Source organism: Lethenteron reissneri, chromosome 1 (assembly GCF_015708825.2).
Source record: "Lethenteron reissneri isolate LAM-NWPU_2019-01 chromosome 1, ASM1570882v1, whole genome shotgun sequence".
Lineage (NCBI taxonomy): Eukaryota > Metazoa > Chordata > Hyperoartia > Petromyzontiformes > Petromyzontidae > Lethenteron > Lethenteron reissneri.
This window is the reverse complement of record NC_083779.1, coordinates 9,035,802-9,054,806: the sequence shown is the minus strand read 5'-3', so window position 1 is coordinate 9,054,806 and position 19,005 is coordinate 9,035,802. Positions and strand designations below refer to the sequence as shown.

General features: G+C 55.0%; 1 protein-coding gene across 2 annotated transcripts in view; it reads left to right on the top strand.

The window, feature by feature from the left end:
• The first annotated feature begins 2,817 nt into the window (after nucleotides 1-2,817).
• LOC133350044 (pyruvate kinase PKM-like) overlaps nucleotides 2,818-19,005 on the top strand; it is a 39,448-nt gene continuing 23,260 nt past the window's right edge. For both annotated transcript variants that reach the window (XM_061564134.1, XM_061564057.1), the window contains exons 1-3: nucleotides 2,818-2,974; nucleotides 17,146-17,306; nucleotides 18,670-18,761. In XM_061564134.1, the coding sequence (XP_061420118.1) occupies nucleotides 17,156-17,306; nucleotides 18,670-18,761 (243 nt within the window). In that variant the 5' untranslated portion in view covers nucleotides 2,818-2,974; nucleotides 17,146-17,155. The remainder of the gene's footprint in view (nucleotides 2,975-17,145; nucleotides 17,307-18,669; nucleotides 18,762-19,005) is intronic.

The following is a 19,005-nucleotide window of genomic DNA, read 5'->3' as shown; positions in this document are numbered from 1 at the left end:
CCTCCATTCTAGATTCTCATTCCGACATGCGATGATGCCGTGCTCGATGGTAAGCCCACCGCTCTGTCTCTGCTTTTGTTTGTCTCCATGCGAGTCTATGGGTCTCTATGTGAGTCTATGGGTCTCTATGTGAGTCTATGGGTCTCTGTGTGAGTCTATGGGTCTCTATGTGAGTCTATGGGTCTCTATGTGAGTCTATGGGTCTCTATGTGAGTTTATGTGTCTCTACGTGAGCCTATGGGTCTCTGTGTGAGTCTATGGGTGTCTATGCGAGTCTATGGGTCTCTATGTGAGTCTATGGGTCTCTATGTGAGTCTATGGGTCTCTATGTGAGTCTATGGGTCTCTATGTGAGTCTATGGGTCTCTATGTGAGTCTATGGGTCTCTATGTGAGTCTATGGGTCTCTATGTGAGTTTATGTGTCTCTACGTGAGCCTATGGGTCTCTATGTGAGTCTATGGGTGTCTATGCGAGTCTATGGGTCTCTGTGTGAGTCTCTGTGTGAGTCTATGGGTGTCTAAGCAAGTCTATGAGTCTCTGTGTGAGTCTCTGGGTCTCTGTGTGAGTCTATGAGTCTCTGTGTGAGTCTATGAGTCTATGTGTGAGTCTATGAGTCTCTGTGTGAGTCTATGAGTCTCTGTGTGAGTCTATGGGTGTCTAAGTAAGTCTATGAGTCTCTGTGTGAGTCTCTGGGTCTCTGTGTGAGTCTATGAGTCTCTGTGTGAGTCTATGACTCTCTGTGTGAGTCTATGGGTGTCTAAGTAAGTCTATGGGTCTCTGTGTGAGTCTCTGGGTCTCTGTGTGAGTCTATGAGTCTCTGTGTGAGTCTATGACTCTCTGTGTGAGTCTATGGGTGTCTAAGTAAGTCTATGAGTCTCTGTGTGAGTCTCTGGGTCTCTGTGTGAGTCTATGAGTCTCTGTGTGAGTCTATGGGTGTCTAAGTAAGTCTATGAGTCTCTGTGTGAGTCTCTGGGTCTCTGTGTGAGTCTATGAGTCTATGTGTGAGTCTATGACTCTCTGTGTGAGTCTATGGGTGTCTAAGTAAGTCTATGAGTCTCTGTGTGAGTCTCTGGGTCTCTGTGTGAGTCTATGAGTCTCTGTGTGAGTCTATGAGTCTCTGTGTGAGTCTATGGGTGTCTAAGTAAGTCTATGAGTCTCTGTGTGAGTCTCTGGGTCTCTGTGTGAGTCTATGAGTCTCTGTGTGAGTCTATGACTCTCTGTGTGAGTCTATGGGTGTCTAAGTAAGTCTATGAGTCTCTGTGTGAGTCTCTGGGTCTCTGTGTGAGTCTATGAGTCTCTGTGTGAGTCTATGACTCTCTGTGTGAGTCTATGGGTGTCTAAGTAAGTCTATGAGTCTCTGTGTGAGTCTCTGGGTCTCTGTGTGAGTCTATGAGTCTCTGTGTGAGTCTATGAGACCCCGGGGTGTAATCGCTGTGGTTGGGGCTGGCACCAAGGTGGCTAACCCAAGGCTCTCAGCGGTGGCGAATCCGCGTCTCTGCGCTCCGAGTCATCCACAGCACAGGAGACGAGACGTCGAGGGCCAATTCACCGCGTGGCCATGGTCTCGCCATCGCGCCGCCCGCTTACCTGGCAAGGTCAAAGTGAAAACAGTTGAGTTGTGTTTGTAGATGTTTTTGCAAGTTGTTTGTTTACTTTTACAATACTTAAATTTCGATTTAAAGCCTTCGTGACTGCAGGGATACATCTTTTTGGTTCTTTCGGTAAAGTCACGTAGAAGGGAAGTAATAAAATAATAAAAATAAAACGTAATAAAATAATTCTCACGACGTTTCGGCCACAACGCAAGCAGCCGTCCTCAGGTGAAGACCAGGTCTGTCGGGGAGACAGCGTCTGAATGAAGCACCACCACGCTTGGAGCGTATATTTAAGCTGGGTTGGAAGGGGGGAAGGGCGCCTTGACAAACAAATTTGCATTTCAAGAGGAATTTAGCATATTTATGGGAAATGCAGATATGTGATTAGTACTATTTGTGAAATGCGTAGGAGGTGGGCGTGGCTCCTGAGAGGTGGGCGTGGCTAGTGAGAGGTGGGCGTGGCTTGTGAGTGGTGGGCGTGGCTAGTGAGAGGTGGGCGTGGCTTGTGAGTGGTGGGCGTGGCTAGTGAGAGGTGGGCGTGGCTCCTGAGAGGTGGGCGTGGCTCATGAGAGGTGGGCGTGGCTCCTGAGTGGTGGGCGTGGCTCATGAGAGGTGGGCGTGGCTCTTGAGTGGTGGGCGTGGCTCCTGAGTGGTGGGCGTGGCTCCTGAGTGGTGGGCGTGGCTCCTGAGTGGTGGGCGTGGCTCCTGAGAGGTGGGCGTGGCTCGTGAGAGGTGGGCGTGGCTCGTGAGAGGTGGGCGTGGCTCGTGAGAGGTGGGCGTGGCTCGTGAGTGGTGGGCGTGGCTAGTAAGAGGTGGGCGTGGCACCTGAGAGGTGGGCGTGGCACCTGAGAGGTGGGCGTGGCTCGTGAGTGGTGGGCGTGGCACCTGAGAGGTGGGCGTGGCACCTGAGAGGTGGGCGTGGCTCGTGAGTGGTGGGCGTGGCACCTGAGAGGTGGGCGTGGCTCGTGGGTGGTGGGCGTGGCTAGTGAGAGGTGGGCGTGGCTCGTGGGAGGCTCCGTGTGGGTGGGGGGGGCTCCTGAGTGGTGGGGGGGGGGCTCCGTGTGGGTGGGGGGGGCTCCGTCTGGGTGGGGGGGGCTCCGTGCGGGTGGGGGGGGCTCCGTGTGGGTGGGGGGGGCTCCGTGTGGGTGGGGGGGGCTCCGAGTGGGTGGGGGGGGCTCCGTGTGGGTGGGGGGGGCGGTATCGGGGCGTGGTGACGTCAGAGCCGGCGTGTCTATAAGAGGCGGCGGGCCGGGCCGGGTGTCAGCAGCGGCTCTCGCGGCTCCGCCTCTTCCTCCCATCAGCAGCAGCCGCCATCAGCAGCAGCAGCAGCGTCATCCTGCTCCTACCTCCTTCCTCCTCGTCGTCGTCGTTCACCTTCGGTGAGGCAGGGGTCGTGGTGGTGGTGGTGGTGGTCTCGTGTGCACACACAGATAAAGGTCCCCCGTATAGCCTTGAACAGATTTGGGGCAAGTGCTGTTAGCGAACACCTATGGGCACTAAACACACACACGGTGCACACACACACACAGATAAAGGTCCCCCGTATAGCCTTGAACAGATTTGGGGCAAGTGCTGTTAGCGAAGAGCACCTGTGCCCGGCCTTCATGGCACGGGATGGGTGGGTGGGTGGCCAGCACCACGCCCGGCCGCCTTTGTCTCCCTTGTGGCGATGTGTACTGCACACCGCGCCAGGCTACTCATCATTTGGGAATCGAACTCGGGTCACCGCAGCGCGCTAACCGCTGCACCACCGCTCCCCCCCCCCCCCATGTCAAATGCTCGCCTGCACACCAAAGACAAAGGTCTCCCCCCCCCCCCCCAGCGTAGCCTTCACGGACTGTTGGGGCAAGTGCTGTCGGCGAGAACCACCTATGCACAACAACAACCGCCGTCCGCTGCTGTGTGGCGGTGACGTCACCACGGCGCGTGTGCCAGGCTAGGTGCACCTGGTCGGTACTCGTTTACGGCTGAGTCGACCTAGAGGGGAGACGGGCTAGAGGGGAGGTCTCCCCACTGAGTGTTGGCCGTGAGGGCGGGAGTCGAACTCGGGTCGCCGGGTTCGTTTAGCGCACGATCGGTGGCGCTCTTCTGTCTTGAGAGAGTTGGGGGGGGAAATTCCACGTTCCTGTGGCGGGTCCAAGACGTACTTCGCGCATTGCTGGAGGCGGTGTGCTCGCTGTCCCACGCCGTCAAATGCTGGCGTCATCACCACCATCATCATCATCATCGTCGTCTTCATCAACCATGCCCAGTCCACTGCTGGTTGGTGGTCTACGTGCCGGCAACGGAGGCGGTGATTTGGGTGCCGTTAAACATTTACAGGCGTGAGATGGGTCGCGGAGTTTGCGTGTGTGTAGGTGTGTGTGTGTAGGTGAGTGTGTGTTTGACTTTGTGTGTGTGGCTTTGTGCGTGTGTAGGTGAGTCTTTGTGTGTGAGTCTCTGTGTGTGTGAGTCTCTCTGTGTGTGGCTCTGTGTGCGGCTCTGTGTGCGTGTGGCTCTGTGTGCGTGTGTGGGTCGGTGTGCGTGTGTGGGTCGGTGTGTGTGTAGGCGAGTCTGTGTGTGTGTGTCTCTCTCTGTGTGTCTGTGTGTGTGTGTCTCTGTGTGTTGGTCTGTGTGTGTAGTGTGTGTGTGTCTCTGATGTGTGTGTGTCTCTGTGTGTGTGTGTCTGTGTGTGTCTCTCTCTGTGTGTTTGTGGCTCTGTGTGTGTGTGTGGCTCTGTGTGTGTGTGTAGTGTGTGTGGCTCTGTGTATGTGTGGCTCTGTGTGTGTGTGTAGGTGAGTCTGTGTGTGTGTGTGTCTCTCTGTGTGTTTGTGGCGCTGTGTGTGTGTGTGTTGCTCTGTGTGTGTAGTGTGTGTGGCTCTGTGTGTGTAGTGTGTGTGGCTCTGTGTGTGTGTGTGGCTCTGTGTGTGTGTAAACAGTGACTGTGTGTTGATGGCTCTGTGTGTGTGTGTAAACAGTGACTGTGTGTGTAGTGTAGGTTTCCAGTTTGTTTTGGTTGACCAGGTGAGTGAAATCTCGAGTGACCGGGCTAGTCGCTTTTCAAGAGAGACCCTCGGTCTGTGTGGGTGTGTACGTGTGTGGGTGTGTACGTGTGTGGGTGTGTATGGGTGTGCCTGTGTGTGGGTGTGTTGTATGGGTATGTGTGTGTGTGTGGGTCGGTGTGGGTGTGTACGTGTGTGTAGGGGTCTGTCTGTGTGTGGGTGTGTTGTATGGGTATGTGTGTGGGTGTGTACGTGTGTTTAGGTCTGTGTGTGTGTTTAGGTCTGTGTGTGTGTAGGTGTTTAGGTCTGTGTGTGTGTGTAGTTCTGTGTAGGTTTGTGTTTGTTGTGGGGAGCGGTGGTGTAGCGGTTAGCGCGCTGCGCTATGATCCCGGCGACACGGGTTCGATTCCCGCTCACGGCCAACACCAGTGACGATTATCTGAACCGGTCCCGGGCCTCCCCCAGGTCGACTCGGCCTCAAATGAGTACCTGGTGTGGTGTGTAAAAATTGCCACTGGGGAGACAAAGGCGGCCGGGCGTAGTGTTGGCCACCCACCCCCTCGTGTACCGTTCCGGCCTTCATAAGTGCTCGCTAACAGCACTTGCCCCTACAGTCTGTTAAGGCTATAGGGGGATCTTTGTCTTTATCTTTGTGTAGGTCAGTGTGTGTGTGTAGGTCAGAGAAGACAACATCGACCTCCCTTATTTACAGGACGCATCGCCCTCGGGTCGTGTGCTGCTCCGCCCTCAATAGTCGCTCGCAACCAACACTTGCCCCAACAGCCCGTGTAGGCTATACGGGGGATCTTTATATGTGTGTGTAGGTCCCGACCTTCATCGGTGCTGCTGCTCAGAGGTCGCAACCGGGTACCCGATACCCGTACCCTACCCGATACCCGTACCCTACCCGATACCCCTACCCGATACCCGATACCCGTACCCTACCCGATACCCAGTTACCCGTACCCGGCCGGGTACGGGTAGCCGTTTGTGACCCTGGTGCGGCCGGGTACGGGTAGACCGTGAGTCATTGGTGAGTAATCGTTTGTCACTTATTTCCCAACGTCTTGTCTCTTCTCACAATTCAAGTTCCTAGAATCAACCCACCCGCGCCTGCAACATGGCTTCATCCCAGAGGTCGCAATCAGGTACCCGATACCCGTACCCTACCCGTACCCGGCCCTGTACGGGTAGGGTACGGCCGGGTACGGGTACCCGTTTGCGACCCTGGTGCGGCCGGGTACGGGTAAGGAATCAAAACCCGTTTGCGACCTCTGCTGCTGCTACTCTCTAACAGCACTTGCCCCTACAGCCTGTTAAAGGCTACACGGGGGACCTTAGTCTTGTGTGTGTTTGTATCGTTATATACCCTTGGAGGTTGCCGCCCTCCAGCAACAGCGGAGAAGCGACGCTCACAACAACGAGCGGAGCGCCGGGCGGCTAAAATGCAGCAAGTTGGCACGGTGGCTTGCACATCTGCCGGTCATCTCATTCAGTGAACCCCATGGCACCACCTGGGTCTGCCCCGTGACCCCACGCCAGCGGCGAGTCTTCACGCGGTGGCCTCAACGTGCACCTAGCCTGGCACAAGCGCCGCTTCGTGGCGAATGGCCGCTGTTGTGTGTGGGTGTCTACGTGTACGCAAGCGCGTTTGGGTCGAGGTGGGAGGAGCGGTGGTGTAGCGGTTAGCGCACTGCGCTACGAACCCGGCGACCCTCAAGGTTCGATTCCCGCTCACGGCCCAACGCCAGTGACCATTGTCTGAACCGATCCTGGGTCTGCTCCCCTAGGTCGACTCGGCCTCAAATGAGCACCTGGTGTGGTGTGTAGTAAACATCGCCACTGGGGAGACAAAGGCGGTTGGGGCTGGCCACCCACCCCCTCGTGTGCTGTGCCTGCCTTTAATAGGTGCTCGCTAACAGCACTGGCCCCTACAGTCTGTATTTGTAGGTTGGTGTGACCATGTATACGTGTGGGTCGGTGTACGTGTGTGTGGGTCATTGCGATTGTGTGTGTCATTGTGTGAGTGTGTGTGCGCGCGTGTGGGTGTGTGTGTGTAGGTCAGTGTGGGTGTGTGTGTAGGTCAGTGTGGGTGTGTGTGTAGGTCAGTGTGGGTGTGTGTGTGTGGAGGTCAGTGTGGGTGTGTAGGTCAGTGTGGGTGTGTGTGTGTGGGTCGGTGTGTGTGTAGGTCATTGTGTGTGTGTGGGTCAGTGTGTGTGTGTGGGTCAGTGTGTGAGTGTGGGTCAGTGTGTGTGTAGGTCATTGTATGTGGGTCAGTGTGTGTGTGAGTGTAGGTCATTGTGTGAGTGTGGGTCAGTGTGTGAGTGTGGGTCAGTGTGTGAGTGTGGGTCAGTGTGTGTGTGTGGGTCAGTGTGTGAGTGTGGGTCAGTGTGTGCGCGTGTTGGTCAGTGTGTAGGTCAGTGTGTGTGTGTAGGTCATTGTGTGTGTGGGTCTAGGTCATTGTGTGAGTGTGGGTCAGTGTGTGTGGGATAGTGTGTGCGCGTGTTGGTCAGTGTGCGCGCATGTTGGTCAGTGTGTAGGTCAGTGTGTGTGTAGGTAGGTCAGTGTGTGTGTGTGTGGGTCAGTGTGTGTTGGTCATTGTGTGTGTAGGTAGGTCAGTGTGTGTGTGTGTAGGTCAGTGTGTGTGTGTGTGTGTAGGTCATTGTGTGTGTGTGTGTAGGTCGGTGTGTAGGTCATTGTGTGTGTGTATGTCAGTGTGTGTGTGTGTGTGTAGATCGGTGTGTGTGTGTAGGTCGGTGAGACAAAATTGCCCTCGCTGATTTACAGGCTGCATCGCCCTCCGGAGTCGCGTGCCGTTCCCGCCTTTGAATAGTCGCTCGCTAACAGCACTTGCCCTAACCGTTTGCTCAGGACATAGGGGGGGGGGGAGATCTGTGTGTGTGTGTGCAAGTCGAGTCTGGTACGTGTGTGTGTATACAATGACCGTCCGTGCAGTGTGCGTGTGTTTTGTAGGCGAGAGAGACGACGCGTAGACGATATTCACCTAATCCCCCGCTCCAGTAGGTCTGCGTGCCGTGCCCCCGGCCTTAATAGGCGCTCGCAGACAACCCGCGTTCTCTGCAAGTCTCAACTGCATCGCATTCCATGTCGCCTCTGCTGCTGCTGCTGTTGTTATTGCTGCCAAACCACAGGGCACCGAGTGGCCTCCCCTGCCCCTGAAACCAGCATTTCTCGTTCCCTGAATTAGTGAGAAACTGGGCACACAATGCCACTAGTCACTCTGCACTACCACTAGTCACTCTGCACTATACCACCAGTCACCCTGCACTACCACCACTAGTCAGCCTGCACTACCACCACTAGTCACTCTGCACTATACCACTAGTCACCCTGCACTACCACTAGTCAGCCTGCACTACCACCACTAGTCAGCCTGCACTACCACCACTCGTCACCCTGCACTACCACCACTCGTCACCCTGCACTACCACCACTAGTCACCCTGCACTACCACCACTAGTCACCCTGCACTACCACCACTAGTCACCCTGCACTACCACCACTGGTCACCCTGCACTACCACCACTGGTCACCCTGCACTACCACCACTCGTCACCCTGCACTACCACCACTCGTCACCCTGCACTACCACTAGTCACCCTGCACTACCACCACTGGTCACCCTGCACTACCACCACCTGTCACCCTGCACTACCACCACTAGTCAGCCTGCACTACCACTAGTCAACCTGCACTACCACTAGTCACCCTGTACCACCACTAGTCACCCTGCACTACCACCACTAGTCACCCTGCACTACCACCACTGGTCACCCTGCACTACCACCACTGGTCACCCTGCACTACCACCACTGGTCACCCTGCACTACCACCACTGGTCACCCTGCACTACCACCACCTGTCACCCTGCACTACCACCACTAGTCAGCCTGCACTACCACTAGTCAACCTGCACTACCACTAGTCACCCTGCACCACCACTAGTCACCCTGCACTACCACCACTCGGCACCCTGCACTACCACCACTGGTCACCCTGCACTACCACCACCTGTCACCCTGCACTACCACCACTGGTCACCCTGCACTACCACCACTAGTCAGCCTGCACTACCACCACTCGTCACCCTGCACTACCACCACTAGTCACCCTGCACTACCACCACTAGTCACCCTGCACTACCACCACTGGTCACCCTGCACTACCACCACTAGTCACCCTGCACTACCATCACTGGTCACCCTGCACTACCACCACTGGTCACCCTGCACTACCACCACTAGTCACCCTGCACTACCATCACTAGTCACCCTGCACTACCACCACTAGTCACCCTGCACTACCACCACTAGTCACCCTGCACTACCACCACTGGTCACCCTGCACTACCACCACCGGTCACCCTGCACTACCACCACCGGTCACCCTGCACCACCACCACTGGTCACCCTCCACCACCACCACTGGTCACCCTGCACTACCACCACTGGTCACCCTGCACTACCACCACTGGTCACCCTGCACTACCACCACTGGTCACCCTGCACTACCACCACTGGTCACCCTCCACCACCACCACTGGTCACCCTGCACTACCACCACTGGTCACCCTGCACTACCACCACTGGTCACCCTGCACTACCACCACTGGTCACCCTGCACTACCACCACTGGTCACCCTGCACTACCACCACCGGTCACCCTGCACTACCACCACTAGTCAGCCTGCACCACCACCACTAGTCAGCCTGCACTACCACCACCCGGATGGAGACAAAGGCTGCCGGGCGTGATGACGCTGCCCCTCCCACCCCACCTCATGCCCCTTGCCCAGCCGACGTAGGTGCTACTCGCTAACAGCACTTGCCCCAGCAGTCTGTTAAGGCTTTGCGGGGGATCTTTGTCTGTGTGTTGACCACCAAGTGCGAGTGTGTGTGGATCTGTGTGGATCTGTGTGTGTGTTAATCAGTGTAAGTTTGTGTGTGTGTCAATGAGTGTGGGTCTGTGTGTGTGTGTTAATCAGTGTAAGTATGTGTCTGTGTGTGTGTTTGTCAATGAGTGTCTGTGTGTGTGTTTGTCAGTGAGTGTGGGTTTGTGTGTGTGAGTCTGTGTGTGTGTTAATGAGTGTAGGTGTAGGTGTGTTTAGGTCTGTGTGTGTGTGTGTAGGTCTGTGTGTGTTTGTCAGTGGGGGGCGGGGGTGCCAGGGGGGTGGGGGTGGTGAGTGATTGTGACGTGTAACCACAATGAAAATATTTGGCGGTGTAAATTTTTTAAAAAAGCTTAATTTTGGGTAACATTTTAGTGAATAAACGCGCGCATCTTCATAATCCAGCCGTGGATTGATCGTGGCTGATGATGATGATGGTTGTAGTACAGAGCTGCACACACACACGTGGTCACGAGTATAGCCTGCAACAGACTGTTGGGGCAAGTGCTGTTAGCGAGTAGCACCTATGACGGCCGGCACGGCACACGAGGGGCTGGGTGGCCAACACCACGCCCGGCCGCCTTTGTCTCCCCAGTGGCGATGTTTACCACACTTTCGCTGCACCAGCTCCTCGTTTGAGGCTGAGTCGACCTAGCCCGTGCACACACACACACACTCCCGCACCTACGCGTTGTTGATCACAGAGCGAGCCCCCCCCCCCTCCCGACTCCTTGCCCCCCACTTCGTGAGCTCCTGTAACAGCTCCGTGTAATTCTAGCGGAGCGAGCGACGTGGAGGGGGGCACGCTCGCACACCCTCGATCGGCACGCGCCCGCCTCGTCTCGTCTGGCTCTGACCTTTTGCCAAGGGGCTATTTTTGAGATGGCACGCCGCGCACCGAGGGCTATTCACGGCACGCGCGTGTGTGGTGTACGTGTGGTGTACGTGTGGTGTACATGTGGTTCGTGTGCGTGTCTGCCCGCACATACAGTCGGTGCATCCGTCGGTCATCCTTCAGTTCTTTCCTTTAGAACTGATTTTAGTTTTTTTAAGTTTTTGTTGTCCTTCCCCTCCCACCCCAGAACCTTTTGATTAGCGCAGTTGGTTACATATGGTGCTAAAGAAATTCAACATCCGCACTGAACGTAGACTCAGTGCTCCCATAGACTCAACACTGCACCATAGACTCAGCACTGCACCGTAGACTCAGCACTGCACCGTAGACTCAGCACTGCCCATAGACTCAACACTGCCCATAGACTCAACACTGCACCATAGACTCAGCGCTGCACGGGGACTCAGTGCTGCGCGTAGACTCAGCGCTGCCCATAGACTCAGCACTGCATGTAGACTAAGCACTGCATCTAGACTCAGCACTGCATGTAGACTCAGCACTGCACCATAGACTCAACACTGCATGTAGACTCAGCACTGCATGTAGACTCAGCACTGCACCATAGACTCAACACTGCATGTAGACTCAGCACTGCATGTAGACTCAGCACTGCATGTAGACTCAGCACTGCACCATAGACTCAGCACTGCATGTAGACTCAGCACTGCACCATAGACTCAACACTGCCCATAGACTCAACACTGCCCATAGAATCAACACTGTCCATAGACTCAGCACTGCCCATAGACTCAACACTACCCATAGACTCAACACTGCCCATAGAATCAACACTGTCCATAGACTCAGCACTGCACCATAGACTCAACACTGCCCATAGACTCAACACTGCCCATAGACTCAACACTGCACCATAGACTCAACACTGCCCATAGACTCAACACTGCCCATAGACTCAACACTGTCCATAGACTCAGCACTGCACCATAGACTCAACACTGTCCATAGACTCAACACTGCCCATAGACTCAACACTGCACCATAGACTCAACACTGCCCATAGACTCAACACTGCCCATAGACTCAACACTGCCCATAGACTCAACACTACCCATAGACTCAACACTACCCATAGACTCAACACTACCCATAGACTCAACACTGCCCATAGACTCAACACTGCCCATAGACTCAACACTGCCCATAGACTCAACACTGCACCATAGACTCAACACTGCCCATAGACTCAACACTGCCCATAGACTCAACACTGCCCATAGACTCAACACTGCCCATAGACTCAACACTGCCCATAGACTCAACACTACCCATAGACTCAACACTACCCATAGACTCAACACCACCCATAGACTCGGCACTGCACCTCCGATTATGCACGCTTGGCTACGTACGGTGCAAAATAAGTTCTGCATCCAGTGGGTCAACCCCATACCATCCTGGGACTGTCCACGTGACCTCCCCGCCTGCGAGCCTTCCTCGCACGTCACGCAGTCGACCCGCGGTGCACCTAGCCTGGCACATCCGTGAACCCGGGGGTGGGCTAACCCGCGGCTACGGAAACACCGCGGCTTTTTGACTGCCCCCCCCTTTTTGCGGGCAGCCGTTTAAAACAACAACTACAACACAGAAATATTACATTTTAACGCAAAGATCCCAATCAATTCGTGAAACGTCACGGTGAATGACGGTCATTCTGGAACGACCAGGACATTCCACAGTGACTCCCATGCACCGATGAATTGATTGTCATCTTTGCGTTAAAATTAAGTTTAAGATTTGAGTTGTTGTTGTTGTTTCCCATCCACCCACCTCGTGTGCCGTGCCCGGCCTTGGTAGGTGCTGCTGCTTGCTAACAGCACTTGCCCCAACAGTTAAGGCTATACGGGGGATCTTTGTCTTTGTGTGCGTGTCTGTCAATGAGTGTGGGTGTATGTCAATGAGTGTGTGTGTGTCAATATCTTCGCTTGTCAATTTGTGTGTGTGTCAATAACTGACTCTGTGTGTGTCAAACTGTTTTGATTAAAAAGTAACTAAGGTGGTGGCGGGGACAACTACAGAGACAGCAGTTTGTTCCGTCACCTATTTTATTTAAGCCGGAATGTCTGTCTGTTGAGGTCTCTCTGTAGGGGTATTGCCTGCTGCTGTGTCTCTGTAGGGGCAATGGTGGAGCCAGGATTTTCAGGTAGGGGGCAATCCCTCCAGCAATGAAAAATTATAGAGCAGTTAGTAAGTAAGGACTTCATCTTCTTGGTTCTTTCGGTGAAGTCACGTAGAAGAGAAATAACAAAATAATAAAAATGAAACGTAATAAAATAATTCTCACGACGTTTCGGCTACAACGCAAGCAGCCGTTCTTCACCTGGGGACGGCTGCTTGCGTTGTGGCCGAAACGTCGTGAGAATCAATTTATGATGTTTTATTTTTATTATTTTATTATTTTCCCTTCTACGTGACTTTACCGAAAGAACCAAGAAGATGAATCCCTGCAGTCACGAAAGCTTGAAATCGAAAAGTAAGGACTTGTCCCTTGCTTTTCATCCGACGCGTGTGCGGCGATGGCGCAGCCGTCGATCGAGGGTCGAATTCGAACCGCGCCGTGTGATCGGCATCGCGCTCGCTGGAGCTGTTGATGCCTTCAGGGAAGTCGTGTCAGCTGTAGACGCAACTGCGCACAATTCTGAGTCTCTTATAACCGCTTGCAGTTACTTATTGACAATTATGGACTCTGACTATTGTCCTATCTTCTCATAGAGTCCCTGGCGCGTAATAATATGCTACACAGTGGCAGTGGGGGTCGCAAAATTCCGATTTATTACTAATAAACCCCAATGATCCGATCGAAATTAGGGATTTAGATCGGATCATTGGGGGGGCACGTGCCACCCCCCCCCCGTGGCTCCGCCAGTGTGTAGGGGTATTGTCTGCTGCTGTCTCTGTAGGGGTATTGTCTGCTGCTGTGTCTCTGTAGGGTATTGTCTGCTGCTGTCTCTGTAGGGGTATTGTCTGCCGCTGTGTCTCTGTAGGGGTATTGTCTGCTGCTGTGTCTCTGTAGGGTATTGTCTGCTGCTGTGTCTCTGTAGGGGTATTGTCTGTTGCTGTGTCTCTGTAGGGTATTGTCTGTTGCTGTGTCTCTGTAGGAGTATTGTCTGTTGCTGTCTCTGTAGGGGTATTGTCTGTTGCTGTGTCTCTGTAGGAGTATTGTCTGTTGCTGTGTCTCTGTAGGAGTATTGTCTGTTGCTGTGTCTCTGTAGGAGTATTGTCTGTTGCTGTGTCTCTGTAGGAGTATTGTCTGTTGCTGCTGTCTCTGTAGGGGTATTGTCTGTTGCTGTGTCTCTGTAGGAGTATTGTCTGTTGCTGTCTCTGTAGGGGTATTGTCTGTTGCTGTGTCTCTGTAGGGGTATTGTCTGCTGCTGTGTCTCTGTAGGGTATTGTCTGTTGCTGTGTCTCTGTAGGGGTATTGTCTGTTGCTGTGTCTCTGTAGGGGTTTTGTCTGCTGCTGTGTCTCTGTAGGGTATTGTCTGCTGCTGTGTCTCTGTAGGGGTATTGTCTGTTGCTGTGTCTCTGTAGGGGTATTGTCTGCCGCTGTGTCTCTGTAGGGTATTGTCTGCTGCTGTGTCTCTGTAGGGTATTGTCTGCCGCTGTGTCTCTGTAGGGTATTGTCTGCTGCTGTGTCTCTGTAGGGGTATTGTCTGCTGCTGTGTCTCTGTAGGGGTATTGTCTGCTGCTGTGTCTCTGTAGGGGTATTGTCTGCTGCTGTGTCTCTGTAGGGGTATTGTCTGCTGCTGTGTCTCTGTAGGGGTATTGTCTGCTGCTGTGTCTCTGTAGGGGTATTGTCTGTTGCTGTGTCTCTGTAGGGTATTGTCTGTTGCTGTGTCTCTGTAGGGTATTGTCTGCTGCTGTGTCTCTGTAGGGGTATTGTCTGTTGCTGTGTCTCTGTAGGGGTATTGTCTGTTGCTGTGTCTCTGTAGGAGTATTGTCTGTTGCTGTGTCTCTGTAGGGGTATTGTCTGTTGCTGTGTCTCTGTAGGGGTATTGTCTGCTGCTGTGTCTCTCTGTAGGGTATTGTCTGCTGCTGTGTCTCTGTAGGGGTATTGTCTGCTGCTGTGTCTCTGTAGGGGTATTGTCTGCCGCTGTGTCTCTGTAGGGTATTGTCTGTTGCTGTGTCTCTGTAGGGGTATTGTCTGCTGCTGTGTCTCTGTAGGGTATTGTCTGCTGCTGTGTCTCTGTAGGGGTATTGTCTGCTGCTGTGTCTTTGTAGGAGTATTGTCTGCTGCTGTGTCTCTCTAGGGGTATTGTCTGCTGCTGTGTCTCTGTAGAGTATTGTCTGCTGCTGTGTCTCTGTAGGGGTATTGTCTGTTGCTGTGTCTCTGTAGGGGTATTGTCTGTTGCTGTGTCTCTGTAGGGTATTGTCTGTTGCTGTGTCTCTGTAGAGGTATTGTCTGTTGCTGTGTCTCTGTAGGGGTATTGTCTGTTGCTGTGTCTCTGTAGGGGTATTGTCTGCTGCTGTGTCTCTGTAGGGGTATTGTCTGCTGCTGTGTCTCTGTAGGGGTATTGTCTGCTGCTGTGTCTCTGTAGGGTATTGTCTGCTGCTGTGTCTCTGTAGGGGTATTGTCTGTTGCTGTGTCTCTGTAGGAGTATTGTCTGTTGCTGTGTCTCTGTAGGGTATTGTCTGCTGCTGTGTCTCTGTAGGAGTATTGTCTGTTGCTGTGTCTCTGTAGGGTATTGTCTGCCGCTGTGTCTCTGTAGGGTATTGTCTGTTGCTGTGTCTCTGTAGGAGTATTGTCTGCTGCTGTGTCTCTGTAGGGTATTGTCTGCTGCTGTGTCTCTGTAGGGTATTGTCTGCTGCTGTGTCTCTGTAGGGTATTGTCTGCTGCTGTGTCTCTGTAGGGGTATTGTCTGCTGCTGTGTCTCTGTAGGGGTATTGTCTGCTGCTGTGTCTCTGTAGGGGTATTGTCTGCTGCTGTGTCTCTGTAGGGGTATTGTCTGCTGCTGTGTCTTTGTAGGAGTATTGTCTGCTGCTGTGTCTCTCTAGGGGTATTGTCTGCTGCTGTGTCTCTGTAGAGTATTGTCTGCTGCTGTGTCTCTGTAGGGGTATTGTCTGTTGCTGTGTCTCTGTAGGAGTATTGTCTGCTGCTGTGTCTCTGTAGAGGTATTGTCTGTTGCTGTGTCTCTGTAGGGGTATTGTCTGTTGCTGTGTCTCTGTAGGGTATTGTCTGTTGCTGTGTCTCTGTAGGGTATTGTCTGTTGCTGTGTCTCTGTAGGGTATTGTCTGTTGCTGTGTCTCTGTAGGGTATTGTCTGTTGCTGTGTCTCTGTAGGGTATTGTCTGTTGCTGTGTCTCTGTAGGGTATTGTCTGTTGCTGTGTCTCTGTAGGGTATTGTCTGTTGCTGTGTCTCTGTAGGGGTATTGTCTGTTGCTGTGTCTCTGTAGGAGTATTGTCTGCTGCTGTGTCTCTGTAGGAGTATTGTCTGTTGCTGTGTCTCTGTAGGGGTATTGTCTGCTGCTGTGTCTCTGTAGGGTATTCTCTGCTGCTGTGTCTCTGTAGGGGTATTGTCTGCTGCTGTGTCTCTGTAGGGTATTGTCTGCTGCTGTGTCTCTGTAGGGGTATTGTCTGCTGCTGTGTCTCTGTAGGGTATTGTCTGCTGCTGTGTCTCTGTAGGGTATTGTCTGCTGCTGTGTCTCTGTAGGGGTATTGTCTGTTGCTGTGTCTCTGTAGGAGTATTGTCTGTTGCTGTGTCTCTGTAGGGTATTGTCTGCTGCTGTGTCTCTGTAGGGGTATTGTCTGTTGCTGTGTCTCTGTAGGAGTATTGTCTGTTGCTGTGTCTCTGTAGGGTATTGTCTGCCGCTGTGTCTCTGTAGGGTATTGTCTGCTGCTGTGTCTCTGTAGGGTATTGTCTGCTGCTGTGTCTCTGTAGGGTATTGTCTGCTGCTGTGTCTCTGTAGGGTATTGTCTGCTGCTGTGTCTCTGTAGGGGTATTGTCTGCTGCTGTGTCTCTGTAGGGGTATTGTCTGCTGCTGTGTCTCTGTAGGAGTATTGTCCACAAACAACAAAAATGTCTCTCCTCCTACGTAGACGGATTGCCGACCACGGGATTAAACCTACACCCCGGGGTCCATCCCCCCCCCGTCACCCCCCCCCCCGTCACCCACCCGTCACCCCCCCGTCCCCCCCCCCCCCCCCGTGACCCCCCCGTGACCCCCCCGTCACACCCCCCCCGTCACACCCCCCCCCGTCACACCCCCCCCCGTCACCCTCCCCCGTCACCCCCCCCCGTCACCCCCCCCCGTCACCCCCCCCCCGTCACCCCCCCCCCGTCACCCCCCCCCGTCACCCCCCCCGTCACCCCCCCCGTCACCCCCCCCCGTCACCCCCCCCCGTCACCCTCCCCCGTCACCCCCCCCCGTCACCCCCCCCCGTCACCCCCCCCCCCGTCACCCCCCCCCCGTCACCCCCCCCCCGTCACCCCCTCGTCACCCCCCCCGTCACCCCCCCCCCTCGTCACCCCCCCCCCCCCGTGACCCCCCGCCTGCTACAAGGGGGTTATTCTTGTGCATCGTGCGTGCGGCTGTGTGGTGGGGAGCGGTGGCGCAGTGATTGACGTGGTGGGGAGTGGTGGCGCAGTGGTTGACGTGGTGGGGAGTGGTGGTGCAGTGGTTGACGTGCGGCTGCACACTACAAACATGGCAGCCCGGGTTCAACTCCAGCCCACGAAGGCCTCTTCACCACGACGACGACGACTCATCTTGTCACATCTTGACCAACACCATCTCCCCCCCCCCCCCCCAGCTGAGACATCATGACCGCCCAGCAGCCGCACGCGCACGGCCACGGCCACGGCCACCACCACCACCACCACGAGGCCGACAGCTTCCTGCGCCACCTGTGCCACCTGGACATCGACACGGAGCCGATGGTGGCTCGCAACACCGGCATCGTCTGCACCATCGGTGGGTCCCCCCCCCCCCCTCCTCCTCCCCCTCCTCCTCCCCCACGTCGCTCCACCCGGCCCGGTGCCCCCCGATCGGACCAGCGCCCTCCCCCCCCCCCCCCCCCCCACGTCGCTCCACCCGGCCCGGTGCCCCCCGATCGGACCAGCGCCCTCCCCCCCCCCCGTCCCTCCGCCTGTCGATCGTCGACCCGTGGCGGTCGCTGCGACGCCTCCTCATTGACCCCGCCGTCTGACCCACCCACCACCCCCCTGGCTTCAATCAGCACCTTTGACCCCCTGACCCACTCATTCCATATACCTGCCCCCCCCCTCACCCAGCACAGACCACCGTGACACGGACAGTGTCCCTGAATTACACTGGTCAACAAAAAAAATATTTTTTTTTCTGGCCTGCACTTTTGCAGCTGTTCTAGACTAATTTCAGGGTGCTGATTCCAAATCTGATCTCAGATTTGCTCTATCACATCTCATTTTTATGCTATCGGCATACCCCATTTTCATTGATTTTACCCGAAATGAACTCTGTCACTTATGATTGCATGTTGTTGCGAGTCAGTGACTGCTTTAGTGTTAAAATATGGTGCTGTATTTTTAGGATAGTGTGTTTATAATATCATTTTATGTAGATATCACATTTATTTAATATTTTTCTTCTGAAGTTTTTATTGAAAATGCAATATTTTATATCTCAAAAACCTGATGTGATGATGCCAGATTTGGAATCAGCACCCCAAAATTACATTAATACCGTTGGAATCCATCCAGAACCGCCAACCCCCCCCCCACCTCCCTCCCACCTGCCCCCCACCTCCCCCCCCCCCACCTGCACCCCCCCTCCCCCCGCGAGGACGAATGCAGTGCGCTCGCGACCCCGTGGGGCAAGCGACGCTTTGGTCGACGAGTTTCCGTTTTATTTTCCTCCTTTTCTTTCCTCCCCCGCTAGCAACGCGACTCTGACCACGGGGAGTTGCCTCCCGCCGACGGACGGAAGGACGGACGGACGTGCAGAGACTGTTATAGCACGACTGTGTTTAGTATTTGTTTTGCCACGTGCAAGAGCCCCACTCATCTGCTGGGTAGAGCTCCGTCCGCTGTTTTCAGACGAGCGACGTGGCCATCACAAATCCCGGGTCAAATCGTCGCCGTCGTCACAAGGACATTTATAGCGGCAGCGGAACTTTTTGACCCACTGGAGGCTCGTTGGTAATCCGACCGCCGTCTTCACCGCAGTTATTGCGATCCCACCGGTGCCGACCGACGGACGGACGCACGGAGACTATTTTACCACGACCCCCATCGTCTCGCTAACCCCCAATGACCCCCGCCCTCCCCCCCCCCCCCCGTGCTGCCGTGCCCCCCAGGGCCGGCGTCCTGCGCCGTGGAGAAACTCAAGGAGATGATCAAGGGCGGCATGAACATCGCCCGCATGAACTTCTCCCACGGCTCCCACGAGGTAACGCCCCTCGCCCCCTCCCCTCGCCCCCCTCCCCTCGCCCCCCTCCCCTCGCCCCCCCCCCTCGCCCCCCCCCCCTCGCCCCCCTCCCCTCGCCCCCCCCCTCGCCCCCCTCGCCCCCCCCCTCGCCCCCCCCCCCCTCGCGGCTTTTCTCCCGTCTCTCCGTTTTCCTTCCGTGCCCGTCGATCGGTCGCGCGTTTGTTGTCGTCTCCCCCCCCCCCCCCCTCCGAGTGTAGAACCGCAG